Source organism: Zingiber officinale, chromosome 3A, assembly GCF_018446385.1.
Source record: "Zingiber officinale cultivar Zhangliang chromosome 3A, Zo_v1.1, whole genome shotgun sequence".
NCBI lineage: Eukaryota > Viridiplantae > Streptophyta > Magnoliopsida > Zingiberales > Zingiberaceae > Zingiber > Zingiber officinale.
In genome coordinates this window covers 71,958,314-71,976,207 of record NC_055990.1, presented here as the reverse complement: position 1 = coordinate 71,976,207, position 17,894 = coordinate 71,958,314, and the positions used below count along the sequence as shown (strand labels likewise).

Sequence of the window (17,894 nt, the reverse complement as noted above, 5' to 3'; positions counted from 1 at the left end):
GATACAAAAAGGATAAATTCAACTGAAACAAGCAGGAGAAAACTGTACTAACCAGGACCAGGGTATAAGTACAACAGGGTCGTCGGACCGAGAGTGTCAAAAATCCTGTATGCATGTCAATCATATGCATTCATATAAATGCAGCAAGTAAATGCAGCAAACACAAGCAATAAATGCATCATGCACATGATGCCAATATCATGGTCACCCCTGACGCCAGTCAGCCATCTCACACACAATGGTGAGACCGAGTGGGTAGAGCTGTGACAACCATACACTCTGCCATCACTGCTCCTGATGAGTGACCGAGTGGACGGGATGCTGTCGGAGTACACCTATCCTCCTACCCCAAATCATAAATGGGGGAGCTCAATGCTCTCATCTCCCGGTACACGATGACGGGGATGGATCCCGGCGTGCTACCACGCTGCGGTACACTACCCATGAGCGTCCCAACGGAGCACCACCGAGCAAACTGACGTGCTACCACATTGAGTCACGCTACCCATGAGCGGAACAACGGAGCACCGACAGAGATGAAACTGACGATGTGCTCAACAATAATGGAGCATACTATCGCGCAGCATGCAATCATGCGAATGGTGCATGACACTAAGCATGACAAAAATCCTGAACAGCATAGCAATATCCATATATATATATACAATGTGTACCATAGGATAATAAACCAAATCAAACGTACACAAAATCAGATAAGCTATCAAAAATCCTAGGTCCTGAACATAATAAATAACATGGTTGTGTCACTACCTCTATAAGCATGTATAATCAAGTAAATAATAACATGATGTGCATAACAAATAAACAAACAAGCATGTAACAGATCGGGTAGTGATCAACCGAAGCAGATAAGAAAACACAATCGTTGCTATTTGTTAAAGACATTACTATGCATATCAAATGACATAAAGTCAAAGTACCCGCCTCCAAATTGAAAAGTCCAATCCAACGTCGAGATACTCGTCTTGAATCAGAGTCCTGTACCAATCAATGTGTATATTTTATTTAGCTAAATTCCAATAAGTAGCTAAATAAAATCTCTAACACTAAATTAGGGCAAAAACCCTAATCAACACACAAATATAAACATAATTCACACTCAACAACTAATTACAACCTCTAATACAAACCTACACATAATCATGTAATCAAATCATACCTAAATCAATCCATTATCCACAACACATATCTGTTGGTGCGGGTAGCACTAACGGTCTAACCCAGGTTTTGATGAATGACAAATAGGTTAAGTTAGTTTTGTTGTTGTCTGACACTTTGATCAAGTGTGCAGGAAAAGTCCAGACAGGTCGACGGGTTGACCGGATGTCTGGCACGAAGTCCAGCTAGGTCGACGGGCTGACCGGATAGCTGGCGAGAAGTCCAAGCGGGTCGACGGGCTGACCGGACGCTTGGCGAGAAGTCCAAGCAGGTCGACGGGCTGACCGGATGCTTGGCGAGAAGTCCAGGCGGGTCGACGGGCTGACCGGACGCTCGGCGAGAAGTAAAGGTACTGGAGGGGAGTGACTGTGAGGACGCGTTCCCGGGAAGGGGACATTAGGCGTCGATCCGGCTTAGATCCATTTCGGATGTCTAAGTCGAGATCGTGACTAGATTCCGGTCTCGGAAAGACGGAATCTAAGTCATACTCTTTTTAATTATGTGTTGAACTTTAACTGTGCTGACAATCTGTTTTACAGGATATACATTTGCCTCGGACTAACTTTGTTTTGCAGGAAAAGGGAGTTTTCTGGAACAAGGTGGTCCGGGCGCCCGGAAGGCGAATTCTATCCAGCCGAGTCGTCGCCACGTGGAGCATCATGGTTTGTGCAGCTACGTCACATTCCAGGCGCCCGGAAGGAATCCAGGCGCCCGGAACAACATATAAAAGAAGCCCCAGGCAGGAGCTTCAGAACAATCAATCAAGCTGAGAACTCTTCTACTGCTGGTCTTGCTGCTCGACGTTCAGTGTGATGCCAACAAAGCTCCGACACTACGCTCCGCTCTTTTCCCTTTTTGTCGGTATTTGTTGTCAGTTTTCATTAGCATTCTCTATACGGTTCTTTTGTAATCATCATTTCGAATTGCTAGTGATTGCCCAACGAAAGTGGTCAAGGACCACGGGCCTTCGAGTAGGAGTCGTCACAGGCTCCGAACGAAGTAAAACCATTGTGTCTATTTTACTTTTCCTCTGCGTTTTTACTCAATATTTTCGAATCGATATTCACCCCCCCCTCTATCGAATCTAACGGTCCTACAGTATCAAATCCCTACACTTACCTCAATTCCATATCTGTTTAACAACACAATTTAAGCCAATACTCACTAACCTTCAAGGCGATCGCTAGTGTCCTACAATCGAAGATGGTGTACAGTCGGTGATAACAACTGATGCTCCGAATAGATGGCGAACAGTATCACCAAAACTGAGTAGACAAATCAAACCCACATCAATACCACATCCGAACATTCATTTGTAGCCTCACAGCCCATGAAGTTGCTGAAAATAAAACCCAGGTGGAGTCACTGACCTGAGTAGCCGGAGATGGGCAGATCGGATCTAGGGCACCTATGAAAAAAAAACTAGGGCTAGACCGGATGAAGGGGACGGGTAGCGATCAGCGGCGGTGTGGAATCGGCGGTGATCGGGTGTGAGTCCGCAGTGGACAACAACGACGAAATCCTCGGCAGAGAGGAAGAAATCGGCATCGGGAAACTAGGGCTTGGCGTGGAGAAGGTCAGTGCTGTCTCGTGTGGCGGCGGCGCGAGGGCACAGGCGACTGGTACCGGACCTGATGGCCTGCGCTCGGCTAAGCCGTCGGGCAAAGACGAGAGAAAAGCGAACGATGCTCGTGTGCCAACGATCAGCGTCGTCGCTCGGCGGAGTGGAAGAGGAAAGGTAGGTGTGCGGCAGTAGAGCAAAGATTAGGGCACGAGGGATGGGAAAAGGGGTCGAGTGCGGGAAAAAGAAGGAAAGAGGGGAGAAGATGTTGGTTGCTACTCAGAAAACCTAGAGGTTCCACTGTACAAAAATTTTATACAAAGGTCTGAACCTTTTTCCTAGCTACCATGTGTTCTTTTAAATTAAATTTTGGATCGCCTGTGGAACTTAACACGTTTGATCCAAAACTTAATTTATTTGTTCTTTTAGGTTTAGACTTGGATCTCCTGCAGAACTTAACACGTTCGATCCAAATCACCTTAAGTTATTAATTCCATTAAATATTAATTTCCATAATTTGTTCCCAGTACTTACGTGGCGAGGCACATGACCTTCTTGGATATGGGAGCAACCACCACCGACTAGACAAAACCTTTTATGGAAAACTAATATTTAATTTCCTAAAATAACTTTAGGTTAACCGAAAAGAACAATCAAATCACAAGGAAAAATAAATCAAAAGAATACAACATCGAAAAACATATTCGAAATACTAGAATCGTAAGCCTCTTGTATTTGGTATTATTTCCAAAAATAACTAGTATGATGCGGAAAGAAAAATTACTAGTTATACCTTTTAGAAAGACCTCTTGATCTTCTACCGTATTCCTCTTCTAACCTCGGACGTTGTGTGGGCAACGATCTTTCGAGATGAGAAACCACCAACGAACCTTCTTCTCCTCCTAGCTAGGTTCGGCCAACACAAGAGAGCTTCACCAAGGAAGAAGAAAAACACCAACCAAGCTCCAAGGGATGCAAGCTTTCTCTCCTTCTTCTTCTTCTTCTCCAAGTAGTATCCGGCCACCACAAGAGCTCCAAGAAAGAGGGATGTTTCGGCCACCACAAAGAGGAAGAGAGGGAGAGGATGTTGGCCGGCCACACCAAGGAATAAGAGAGGAAGGAAAACTAATAGAGGTTGTACACAATGAAGGCACCCCCACCTCTTCTTTTATATTCCTTAGCCATGGTAAATTAAGAAATTTAATTACAATAAAATTTCCTTAATTTCCTTGACATGATTTAATTGAGAAAAATAAAATAAAATTTTCCAATTAAACTCTTAATGGCCGGCCACATCATAGAGAGGCAAATTAGACAAGTTTCAATCAACAAATTAAAACTTCCTAATTTGTTTCCGGAAATTTTAAAAATAAAATTTCTCTTAAAAAATCCATTCATGGTTGATAAAAAGAAATTTCTATAATTTTAATTTTTCAACATGTGAATAATTTTTAAAGAGAAAATAAAATATCTTTCCAATCTACAAATAAGGAAAGAGATCTAATATCTTTCTTTAATCTTTTGTAGATCCTTTTAAGAGAGATATTTTAATTTTAATTCTCTTTAATAAATTATATCTTCCACATAATAAAAATTAAAATTAAAATTCTTTTTTAATTTAATTATGGTCGGCCCCCTCTAGCTTGGGTTCAAGCTAGGGCCGGCCACCCTAAACCATGCTTAGGCCGGCCCTAGCTTGATTCCAAGCTAGCTTGGCCGACCCCCTTTAGGTGGGTATAGAAGGTGGGTATAGGTGGGTATAGTACTTTATAAATAAGAGGCTACGATAGAGACCGAGAGGAGGAATTGGTTTTGGTCTCCCGATAAAATTAAGCATCCTGTGTTCGCCCCGAACACACAACTTAATTTTATCAATAATAATTCATTCCACTAGAGAACTATTATTGAACTACCGCACCAATCCCAAATTACATTTTTGGGCTCCTTCTTATTATGAGTGTTAGTCTCCCTGTGTTTAAGATATCGAATGTCCACTAATTAAGTGAGTTACTAATAACTCATTTAATTAATATCTTAGTCCAAGAGTAGTACCACTCAACCTTATCGTCATGTCGGACTAAGTCCACCTGTAGGGTTTAACATGACAATCCTTATGAGCTCCTCTTGGGGACATTATCAACCTAGTATCTCTATGACACAGTTTCCTTCTATAATCAACAACACACACTATAAGTGATATCATTTCCCAACTTATCAGGCTTATTGATTCATCGAACTAAATCTCACCCATTGATAAATTAAAGAAATAAATATCAAATATATGTGCTTGTTATTATATTAGGATTAAAAGCACACACTTCCATAATAACTGAGGTATTTGTTCCTTTATAAAGTCAGTATAAAAGAAACAACCTCAAATGGTCCTACTCAATACACTCTAAGTGTACTAGTGTAATTATATAGTCAAGATAAACTAATTCCTAATTACTCTATGACCTTCCAATGGTTTGTTCCTTTCCATTTTGGTCGTAAGCTACTGTTTATAATTTATAAGGTACTGATAACATCATCTTCTATATGTGACACCACATACTATGTTATCTACAATATAAATTAATTGAACAACTACAAACAAATGTAGATAAATTGACCAAATGTGATTCTTTATTCAACATAAATGTTTACAAAAGCTTAGGCTTTCAGTATACACTCCAACAGAAGAAACCGCCGAGCGGCGCCGGTTAGGGCACGCGAGGAGAAGGCGTGGGCGGCTCGGCACGCGGGGAAAGAAACACAAGGAAAAGATGTTAGCTAGAGCCCTAGAGCCAATCATTTGATGATTGTATTTTGGACTTGTTGTATCATATTCTATATAAATAAAGACATTTGATTTTTGGTTATTATACTTACTTGTATTGGTGCCAAATAAACTAAGTATAATAACGTCCTTGAGTAGACGGTTCTCACCTATATCAATCGGTTAGTTGAACTGATAGTGAGATGATATAGGGAACACTACTCTTAATCATTCCTAGTCAAGTATTAACATTCAGGGACAATGTTAATGAAATAAGACTAGCATGTAGGCCAACTCGATGACTTGATCTCACAAGTCATGGATATAGAGATAACAAATTGACACATGGGTATGCATTGGAAAATGTATACTGAATGACCCGCCATGAGAAAGTATCATGGATCATTATATGAGTGTCATATACTTTCTCATGTGACTATTAGTATGACTACTAGTCCTTAGACCTGAAGTCACCATGGATCCCTACATAAGGAGTTATGTACTTTGGTTTCGTCAAACGTCACCCGTAACTGGGTGGACTATAAAGGCGATTACTGGGTATGTAACGAATTATGCATAGGGATGTGAGTGATGTAGATGGGATCTATCCCTCCTATATGACGGGAGCGACATCGATATTCTTGATAGAGTGAGACCACGAAGTGCATGACCATGCCCAAATGAGTCAATATAGGATATTGAGCTCATTTGATTGAGTGAGTCTACTTGGAGTTCAAGATTTAGATTGATTAGAGGATGACACGGTCTATGCCTCACATTGATCAATCTAGATGTCTAGGATAGAAGGACACTTGTCATATTTTGTGAGGAGTCACAATTAGTAGTCACAAGGTGATGTTGGATCTCAACATTCTTGTAACTTGGGTAGTAATGATGTGTTGCTAGATACCGCTCATTACTTATGCTCCTAAATGGGTTTAGGCGCATTGCCAATGTTACAAGAACCTATTGGGTCACACACTAAGGGCAATTAGATGGAGATTAGGTTCATTAGATGAACCTAAATGATTACGTTCATATGATGAACCAAATTGGATTAAGAGTAATCCAAAGTAGGCTAATTGAGTTGGACTCAATTTGGTTCATGTGTAAAGTGAGTCTAATTTGGACTTAGACTCATTTAATTAATTTAATTCAATGAATAGAGATTCATTAAATTAAAATTGACTTGAACCAATGGTTAGATTAGATCAACCAAGGGAGAGAAGTGGTCACGTTTGACTTGACTTAAGTAGGAAGATGAAGAGTCAAGTTTTGACTTGACTTTGACTTGACCAATGCCACATCATCAAGGCTTCTTCATTTGGTCAAGTTTGACTTGACCAAATGCCACCTCATGGAGGAGATTAAGAGACTTGACTCTTGATATTCCATGGGGGTTACATGCCTTGAAGTGGGCGGCTACTTTTAGGTGGAATGAAAAATTGATTTTTCATTTCAGTGGTTGTAACTTCATCTTCTTCTTCCTCTTGAGTTTTTCTTCTTGCTCTCCCTCTCCTCCCTACTAATCTCTAAGGTTGCTAGCACATCCTTAGAGATTTTTCTCCATCTCTTGCTTGTGTGGATACACATAGAGAAGTGTCTACTTTGACACTTTCGAGATCCAGCGAACCGAGGACAAGCGGGATTGCGTAGGGCTTCGCATCAAGGGTATATTCTTTCTTCATGTAGATCTAGGAGTAGATCTAAGTTGTAAACTCGTACTCGTAAATTTTGTTCTATACTCTTCGCACGGATCCGTTGGCTAGGGTGATTCGGGGTTTCCGCGACGCGAAAAAGCAGTTTTCGCGGCCCGTAAAACCTAACAAAAGAATAAAGAAAAAGAAGAGGAAATATAAATATAAATAATTAAACATTTCCACGTTAAATGGGGTAGCCTAAACAGACTTTCCCGGGCCCCGTTTTTATCCTCGTAAACTCGTCCATACAAGCTCCAAAACATTCCCGAAAAATTTCTAAAAATCCTAGAAAATCTCCTTATGATTATTCGCCGTTTTCCGATATTTTATATTCTCCCCCACTAATAAAAATTTGGTCCTCAAATTTTGTTATCTACCATCAGCAAATACTAACAACAGGAAAAGAGTATAAATGTTGAACGGTAAATTAAATCACATACCTCAAGTGAAAAGATGGGAGTATCGAGCTCGGATAGTATCCTCGAGCTCCCAAGTAGCCTACTCGTCCGTATGATGCTGCCATCCGACTTTAACCAGCCGGATAGTCTTGTTCCGCAACTGACACACTTTCCGGTCCAGAATCCGTATCGGAACCTCCTCATAAGTGACGTCAGGCTGTACGGAAACTGAGATATCTGTCACCACATATGTCAGGTCGGGTATGTATCTCCTCAGCATAGATACGTTGAATACATCGTGCACGCCTGCCAGGGACGGTGGTAGTGCCAGCCGGTAAGCTACTGCTCCAATCCTCTCCAGGATCTGGAAAGGGCCAATGTATCGCGGAGCTAGCTTACCTCTGAGGCAAAATCTCTTCGCCCCTTTCATGGGTGAAACTCGCAGAAAAACATGATCACCAATAGAGAACTCCAAAGGTCTGCGTCTCCGATCAGCATAACTCTTCTGGCGGTCCTGCGCCTCTGACATCCTCCGTCTGATAGTACAGACCAACTCTGCCTCCTGCTGAGCTCTATAAGGTCCCAATAACTGGGCCTCCCCAACCTCATCCTAGAGGGTGGGTGTACGACAAGGCCTACCATATAACGCTTCAAACGGTGCCATCTAGATAGCCGAATGAAAACTGTTGTTGTAGGCGAACTCTACCAATGACAAATGATCCTCCCAACTGCCTCCGAAATCCAATACACATGACCTCAGCAAGTCCTCTAGATTCTGTATGGTCCGCTCTGACTATCCTTCTGTCTATGGATGGAAAGCTGTACTGAAACGGAGCTGCGTGCCCAATGCCTGCTGCAGACTCTGTCAGAATCGAGACGTGAATCGGGGGTCTTTATCTGAAATAATAGTCCAAGGGACACCATGTAATATGATGATCTTCCGGCAGTACAGATCTGCCAATCGATCCAGGGGATCAGTCCTCCGGATCGCTAAGAAGTGCGCAGATTTGGTTAATCGATCAACGATTACCCAATTCGCGTCATGGCCTCGTCGTGTCCTCGGAAAACCCATCACAAAGTCCATGGTAATATGTTCCCATTTCCACTCGGGAATAGGAATCCGTTGAATTAAACCGGCAGGTCTCTGGTGCTCAGCCTTCACCTGCTGATAAACAAGACATCTAGCTACAAATTCCACGACGTCTTTCTTCATACCATTCCACCAGTAGGAACACCTCAAATCTCGATACATGCGGGTCCCGCCTGGGTGGATCGCAAATCAAGAGCGATAAGCCTCCTGAAGTAGCTCCTGTAAGACCGGATGAGACTGAGGTACGCATAATCTGCCTCGGAAATATATAATACCCTCCTCGTCTCGTGTGAACTCGGTATGCTGCCCGGAAGCTATCTGGATGCCAATGAACTGCAAATGCTGATCACCAGCCTGGGCCTCTCGGATCCTTATCCTGATCGACGACTGAGCAACCATGGTAACAAGAATACCCTGCTTTGTAAGTCCCTTCTCCTCAAGGTATAACTCGGAGAAACCCTTAACCAAGTCTGTAACTGAAACTCGGTGGCAAGCCAAAGTCCCTCTGGACTTCCTGCAGAGTGCATCAACAATCACATTAGCTTTCCCCGGGTGATAGCTAATGGTACAATCATAATCCTTCAGAAACTCCATCCATCTCTTTATCGGAGATTAAGTTCCTTCTGGGTGAAAATATATTCGAGACTTATGATCAGTGATAATCTCAAATGTAATGTCGTATAAATGATGCCGCCAAAGCTTCAGAGCAAAGATGATGGCAGCTAACTCCAGATCATGAACTGGGTAGTTCTTCTTATGTTCTTTCAACTGTCGAGAAGCATAACTACCCTGTCGTGTTGCATCAGAACGACGCCCAAACTCTGAAGAGACGCGTCGGTGTAGTGCACAAATCCGTCATCTCCAGAACCTACTTTTTGTAATTTATTTTTTAATAAAATATCATTCATTAAAAAAATATAAAAAAATATCCCTGGTGGTGACCGTTGATATTTAATGTTGTTAATTTAACAACGAAACATTTATTTTCATGGCTATTTTAGCTATAAAATATTTATTTTTTCACTAATTTTACGATGAATATTTAATTTCATAATTAATTTTATGATAAAAAATTATTTTTATCACTAAATGATTTTGTGACCAAACTACTAGCAACCGAACATTTTGATGGCTAAATTTGAGTATTTGGATAATGTGGGCATATAAATCATTCTCTAGATTCCAAGTAACCACGCTATTGCGAAGCACTACGTTAACTCACGAATATCTGCCCTTTCACATGCCTTAATTGTTATTCGGCAAACCAGTGGACCTACCCTGCGTTGAATGATCAAGCACGTGTAAGTCGGGTATCGGTTGTCGGCAGGTAAACGAAGAAATCAGGCGCTCTTCTTGGCTTTGCTACTCATCGATCATCAATCCACTCCGTATATGGCGATTAGATCTTGGCCGTTAGATCCGGATTCTGATCGGACGATGCTGCGTAGCCCACTGGCGCATCTGCCTCGCCGAGTTCGTCCCTATAAAAGGTTTAATACTCCCCCCGTCCCCTGGCAGCCGCGAGGGGGACGGAAGGGAAAAAAAGGGTAACCCAAATGTCCCAATTTCTCGTCGCTCCGCCCCCAAATCCTGGTGAGCCTTCCTTGATCAAAGCTTCCTTCCATGTTATTCGATCGTTTTTTGTTTTCCATTCCAAATTTCTCGTTGATTCGCGTTTGATTTGGACGAAATACATGCAGATGGCTTTATGGTAGAATCGTCGAACGATGTCGAACCCTAACCCTAGATTAGTTTCGGAGGGCCAGCATTTGATTTTGGTTTGCGGTGCATCGGATAAAGATTTTGATTTGAGGTTTTTTTGGATGCAGGAGGATGGATCTGAACCTCTATTTGGGTCTACCTCGTTCGCCGCCGCCTCGCAGTCGCGATCTAGGGTCTGATCTCTCTCTTAACTCGTTGCGCTGGTCGTCTCCTGTTACCACCGTCGAGGAAAGGGGTTCATCAATTCCTATGTCTGGCGCTGTGGAACCTTCGGAGTCTCACCCCGCTTCGTACTCTTCCTCGCACGAGGAGTACAATCCTGAGCTACCTGTTGCTCTCCCGGAGGATAGAGATGGCACTCCGGATCCCCCCTACTTACCTCCCTTTGGGCAATATTGGCAGTTTGAACTACCCCCTGAACCTGAAGGAGCTGATGCCTCGTACTCTCCTCCTATCATCCATACCTCACCCGCTGCACAGGAAACTGAAGCGCGTTCAGTCCAGGATGTCAGCCCCCAAACTCTTTATGATCCTACATCACCGCCAATATTCCCACCTGATGGTGTAGCGTACTTGCAGCCTTATTTTACTGGCTCGACAAGCTCACAAGGACATGAAACTGCTACTTTTAGCTTTTATCCAACACCTTCTTCTCCAAGTAGTGACTTCCTGTCTGTAAATGGTGGAGTCCCTTCGAGGCCTGAGCCTCTTCGCCCATCAGATTCTTGTTTCAGGAGGTTTGTTGAACGGCCAAGCAGACGATTTCGGTCTACACTTCCACAGGTTAATGAGAGATTTAGTTTTGGATCCCCATCATTACCTAATCCTGAACTGTCAGTGCCTGATATAGTCAGCTCCCAAAGACCTCCAGAATGCAATGGGAAGCATAAATTAAAGACTGAAAACAAAGCAGAAGATGCTTCAGAAGGAGGAGAAGAAAAAGGAAGAAATGCTGCTAACTTTGAGTGCAACATCTGCTTTGATATGGCTGCGGAACCTGTTGTTACATCATGCGGCCATTTATTTTGCTGGCCGTGTTTATATCAGTGGTTGCATGTCCATTCAGAACATAAAGAATGCCCTGTCTGCAAGGGAGAGGTAAATGAATCAAATGTCACACCTATTTATGGTAGGGGGAATTCACAAGCAAATGTTGAGAAGAAATCTGTGGAAGATGCAGAATCTGCTGTTAAAATACCACCAAGGCCAAGTGGAAATAGATTAGAAAGCTTTAGGCAGCAATTTTGGCCTGTTTCAAGGAGACTGGGTGAGGGGATTGCGGCAACATGGAGACGTCTCTTTGATCAGCATTTCCATACTGGTAGATATGAATCATACGCAAACCCATATCTCCAAGAATTGTATGAAAATGTTCAACGCAGAGCTTTGATTAGGCTCAGGCCAAGAAGACTGCAAAGGGATATGAATCCTGAAAGTGGACCGGTAGCTGGAGATCCTAGTCGGCCTGCAAACAACGTGCCTAGCTCGAATAGAAGTACAACAGATTCTATTTTTCGAGACGGTGTTACTTTTTGGCACCAGTTTATGCATGATCGTGGTGTTGATCGCTTAGCTTCTATCGCGGCTGATTTTGAGAGAGTAGTTGGAAGGTTAACTCGTAATGCCGGAAATGGTGCATCTACATCAGTTGATCCTCCAACTACTGAACCTCTCGCTAGCAGGCCTCTAGCAGAAGTAGCATTGTCTGCTGATCAGGCCTCTGGTTCTAGCACCATGGCTGTGATACAAGGTGATGTTGTTATGTCTGAGGCTCCGGCAGAACCTCAAAGTGTGGGATCGTCTCCGAGCAATAGGAGGAGAGGTAGAAGCAGCGCATCTGGTTCATATGATGTTGATGGAGGTGCACTACACTCATTTAAGAGAAGAAGATTGAACTAAATCATCTTGACTTGTTGTTTAGGCTAGTTCTACTTATTTTGCCTTTTTGTTAGGCCGTGTGCTTAGATAAATCCAATGGATTTTATTTTTAGTTTGTTGTATAATGTTTTTCTTAATCTTAAACTTTATAATCATGGTATTATTTGATCCAATTCAAATCAATCCAACAGCGCAACAACATTCCTAGCTGGCTAGCAGTCGTAGATGTGGTTCTCATAGATCTAACTGGGCATTATAATGTTTTTGAATACTTTTCTATCTTTACGAGCCATTTACTATACACTTGGGACTGATATTGGCTCCGGTTATCATTCTATATTTTACCCTTCATTTTATACCTGCAACCTAGAACAAAATGCTGCAGTTTCTCACAAATGCAATTTAGTATTGTCCACCTAGCTCCGTTTCATAGTTATCCATTGAAGGTTTTCATGTTTTTGTTCAAGTGACCTTTGTATTCTACCAATTTAATTCTACTCAATGTTCTAAAACTCGGGCTATACAGCCGCCTAGGCACAGGGTAGGCGCTCAATGACCGTCAACTATATCAGAAAGGTATTGGGCGACCATCCTAGGCTGTCCTATGCGACATTAGGCCGTTGTGGAAATTTTCTTTTTTCTTTTTAGTTTAAAGCCTTAAATCCTATTCTCAAGTTGATTCATCTACCAAAGTTCGATTACCTCTCACGTCCTTTGGAGCAGATCGATAAATTTTTCTGTAATTTATTTTATACAATTAATTTTTTTTAGCCTTTAGCGACGCTTTCGACATCACAGGATGCATCCGGCGCCCGATAATGTCGGATGTGTCACAAGAAGCTTTCAGCGACACTAGACACATCGCCGAAGGCTCCCGATATCGCCAAAAGCCTTCGGCGACGCGTCCAGTGTTGGTGGAAGCTTCCTATGATGTGTATAGTGCCGTCGGAGGCACGATATCGTTGGCATCGCGATGTTTGTTTCATTTGTCTTATTTATTTAATTCAAACAATTCCTCACTTAAATGGGATAATTCGAATATGTTTTTATAAATCTTAATTAAATTATTCCAATAAACTATATAAAAAATATATTTAAAATTAAAAATTTAATAATTCATTTATTTTCTAATAATTTTATATTTAAAATTAAAAAATTCTAATAAATATTATTAATTAATTTATATAATGATAATTTTATATTTAAAATTAAAGAATTCTAATAAATCTTATTAATTTATAAATCATATTTATATTCATAATTTTATATTTAAAATTTAAAAGATTCTAATAAATTTTATTATTTCATATAAATCAAAAATTATATTCTGATAATTTTAATTTTACTGATTTATATTTTTTTTATTTATTAATTTTAGTAGTTTTAAATTTTAATCATGTCAAATTAATAATTTTATCAACTCTAAAGAATATTAATTAGAGTTATGTAATATTTTCGGATCCTAAAAATCTAAATATTATATATATATAATTATATCTTAATTATTTTATATATAATTTTTTTTAGACTGGTTAATGATTCTAGATTTCCTAAATTTATTCTTAAATCATTTTTTCAGGTTATCATAATTACAATAGCAAGCAATCCATCTTCGATGGTATCCGTCATTCAACCCGAATCTAAAATTCTTAAGAGAAAGTCAAATGACATCGGATGGGAGTTTGAGATGTTGATTGTTCCTAGGAACCTCGATAAAATTAAATGCAAGTTGTATGAAAAAATGATATTGGGGGAGTGTATAGGATCAAGGAGCATATAGGAAATATATATATGGAAATGTATCTAGTTGTCAAAAAGCATTGCAAGATGATAAAAATAAATACAAACAAGATATTTTAGAAGGGAGGAATAGAAAAAATAATAAAATAATAGAAGAATAAAGTTGTAGAGTACATGTGCCTATTTCTCTAGATGAAGAAGAAGATCCTGAAATTGAAGGGATAGTTGGAATTAAAAAAACCTCTTCCACTTGACCCATGGATAGATATGCATGGGTAATTGCTCTAGAAAATGTAGGTTCAAGTGAGAGTAAAGTACTTCGCTAAAGAAAAATATAAATAAAACTCTTTTTAAAGAGAACTCAATAAGTTCAACAATATGTTGAGAGATGCGTTTAGAAAATTGAATCTCATTCAATACTGTTGATAATGATCGCTTCAAGATGGCAAAAGCAGAATACGCTCGCCCCCAGCGCCCCCACCAACCCGTCCCAGGGCCAACACCGAGGAGGTAAATCACGGGCGGCTACTAGCCTTTGGAATAGTGACTAGCATATAAGGGAGGCATTTACCTCGGCTTTGCCGAGATTCGAACCTCAGACCTCATGATGGCAATACCTCATGCGCTAGCCACTAAACCCATCCGAGGGGACATGAAGAAGAATGGGAAAAAAAATGAGTACTCGATCATGACAAATGCATGGAGTGATAGAAAAATAAGAAACATCTTAAATTTGTGTGTCAATTGCAAGGAGGATACTACATTTTTAGAGTCTAAGGAGGCTTCATACGAGGCACATATAGCTGAATTTATTTTTGAGTATGTTGACAAGTGTGTTGAACAAGTAGGAACTAAGAATATTATTTAGATTGTAACAAACAATGCCACCAATAATATGGCTATAGCCAAATTAATGAGAGAAAAATGATCTAGGATCTTTTGGAGTTCATGTGCAACTCACACAGTTAATCTCATACTTGAAAGTATTGGCAAACTTCTACAATATAAAAAAGGTTATCGAGTAATTCAAGTCTTTTACCATTTTTATTTATGCTTATCATAAGATTTTGTCATTGATGAGAAGTTTCACAAAGAAGAGAAACATAGTTCAATCATGAATTACCAGGTTTGCATCAAATTTCCTCACATTGTATGAAAAAAATTCTAATTTAAGGATCATGTTTACAAGTGATATGTGAGAGAAATATAAATGATCAAAAACAAACAAAGGGAAATTATCTTGCTCTACTGTGATAGGCATGAGTTTTTGGAATGGTGTGACACTTTGTTTGAAAATATTTACTTCTTTGGTAAGAGTTCTTCGATTGGTAGATGGAGATAGAAAGTCATCCATGGTATTTCTATATGGGAAGTTTTTTCAAGCTAAAGAAGATATTAATGTTACGTTGACCAATGTAGAATGAAATTATCAACCTATCATAGTGATTATTGAATCAAAAATGAAGGATCTAGACTTAACACATCATTGCATATCACTGTCTTTTTATTGAATCCCTATTTTTACTATAAAGATAATTCTATTGCACTTTTTGAGGAGGTCACGATGGGGATTTGTCAATGCATGAAAAATTTGCATGCCAATGAGTTAAATCTACAAGATAAAATTATTAACAAGGAATTTGTAAAATACAAAGACAAGATTGGGTTATTTGGGAAAACATTGGTAGTAGAAACATGTGAAAAGAAATGATAATACATTTAATCCATGTGCATGGTGGAGTACATACAGTGCTCACACACCCAACTTGTAGATAATTCTAAATGCATGAAAGATGAATTAATTAAAGCGGTAAAAACTTACAACGATCTCCCGCAGATCCGCAATCGGCAAATGGTGAAACTCGTTGTCGGAAGAGCGATCACAAGATTGGAAAGCCCTCCACGATTCCACGAACCAAATCCCACCGCCTCAGATGTTCTCCTCTTACTCTCGTCTCCAACCCACGAATGATCCTTGGACGCACCCCCTTTATATAGGGAAATAAAGGGGCATAATGGACTTTTCCATTATGAGTAGTGGGGAACGAGAGCCATGCTCCCACATCCCCACTCTCCCCATTTCCAACATCTCCTACTCGTCCAAGGTAAGTCACTAAGACTTGTTCATTCAGGTAAGTCACAAAGACTTAATAAGTCACATAGACTATTAGAGAGTTTGGTCACATAGACCATATGAGAACATCCAATCCATACTTAGAGAAAATGGTTCGTGCGACAGCAAGCACACTGATAGATAGTTGCTAAGAAGATTATTACACCTTGACTTAGCCGCTCCTTGAGCAATCAATGCTAAGAAAGTTGTTACACTTTACTTAGCTGCTCATATAAATTAGAGACACACTCTGCATGACACATAGCTACTTTCCTGGTGGCACATAGCCTTTATCCAAGATCCATCCAATCTTCAAGTGACACACAACCATTATCTTGAAGATATCCATGTCTTGCTATTTACCCAAATTAAATAATTTTCATTTACAGCGATATGAACATCTCTAATCCCTTATAATGACCATTATGTCAAAAGCATGTTCCATATCCAATATTCACATTCATTTCTATACATAACAGAAATGGGTCGACCAGTGAATAACAACAAAAGATGTAAATATCTTTAATCTTCCTTTTTAGCTAGAATCTATTCATTTTAATCAGTCATTTTCCTAGTTATGCTCTATAGACCGAATCATCCATAACCATAGGATACACGCTAAAGTAGCAAGCACTGATTAAAACTTCAAGTAAACAGCTAAATAGTCACTAAGGCAAAAAATTGAGATTAACATATAATCTCAAAGGTCTCACATAGTAGAGAAATAGGGATTCTTTTTCCTACTACCTTTATTGTCGCAATAGCACATGTGGTATGAATCACATGCTACGATGTTATTCTCTTTACTAATAAGAGCGCATGTTGTCTTCAAATATAACATCGTACAGATTTTGATCTAGACATACCTAATGTCTAATCCTGAATTCAACATATGAATTCTAATATGGCTTTTAATAGGTTCAGTAAATGGTAGGTTCATTTACTTCGATCATTATTAACACATAAATGATTTCATCTTGACACAATCATCAAGGCGACCTCAACTTATAGATCTATCTCTAATTTCAGCTATATAAGCTGTTCCATAAGTAACAGTCTTACATCTATTTATACTTAACAAACATAGATGATTATCCATGTGAGTGGACCAATCTCCACCTGCCAACATGCTCACCGAGATCTTAAATGAATGTAACAAATACAACATATACACTGAATAAATTATGGCAAATTACACAATCATAACACAAAGTCTGATTGTTATTTCAATGGTGTTACATTTTACAAAGTCTCAAAGACTTTACATGTTCTTTAAATGACTCTTTAGTCATTGGCTTAGTAAAAAGATCTGCAAGCATAACACGTGTAGGGACATATTCAAGAATGACTTTCCTTTTAGCCACAATATCCCTTACATAATTATATTTAATTTCTATATGCTTGCGTTTGCTATGATATTTGGGATCCTTTGAAATAGCTATTGCAGCTTGACTGTCACAGTAGACAGTTACTGGACTCCCACTATCCTCAGCAATTTTTAGATACTTCAGAAACCTTCTCAACCAGACTACTTCTTGCACAGTCGCTGAACATGCCACATATTCAGCTTTCATAGTCGACAAAGCTATACAAGCTTGTTTCTTGCTGTTACAGGAGACGGCGCCACCATTCAGCAAGAATGCATAGCCTGATGTGGATTTTCTATCATCCAGGTCTCCAGCCCAACTGCATCTGAATAACCTTTCAGACTCATATCTGATCCTTGAAAACAAAGATAATAATCTGTTGTCGCCT

At 39.9% G+C, this 17,894-nt stretch overlaps 1 protein-coding gene across 2 annotated transcripts; it reads left to right on the top strand.

Moving 5' to 3' along the window:
- Positions 1-10,199: 10,199 nt before the first annotated feature.
- LOC122051991 (E3 ubiquitin-protein ligase COP1-like) lies at positions 10,200-12,459 on the top strand. 2 transcript variants are annotated; one of them, XM_042613359.1, is made up of 3 exons: positions 10,200-10,279; positions 10,387-10,433; positions 10,516-12,459. In XM_042613359.1, exons 2-3 carry the CDS (start codon positions 10,414-10,416, stop codon positions 12,305-12,307), a joined length of 1,812 nt encoding a protein of 603 aa, XP_042469293.1. In that variant the 5' UTR covers positions 10,200-10,279; positions 10,387-10,413; the 3' UTR covers positions 12,308-12,459. The 2 variants fall into 2 exon arrangements, with proteins under 2 accessions (XP_042469293.1, XP_042469294.1); XM_042613360.1 differs by lacking the exon at positions 10,387-10,433 and having other exon boundaries at positions 10,202-10,279.
- Positions 12,460-17,894: the final 5,435 nt, after the last annotated feature.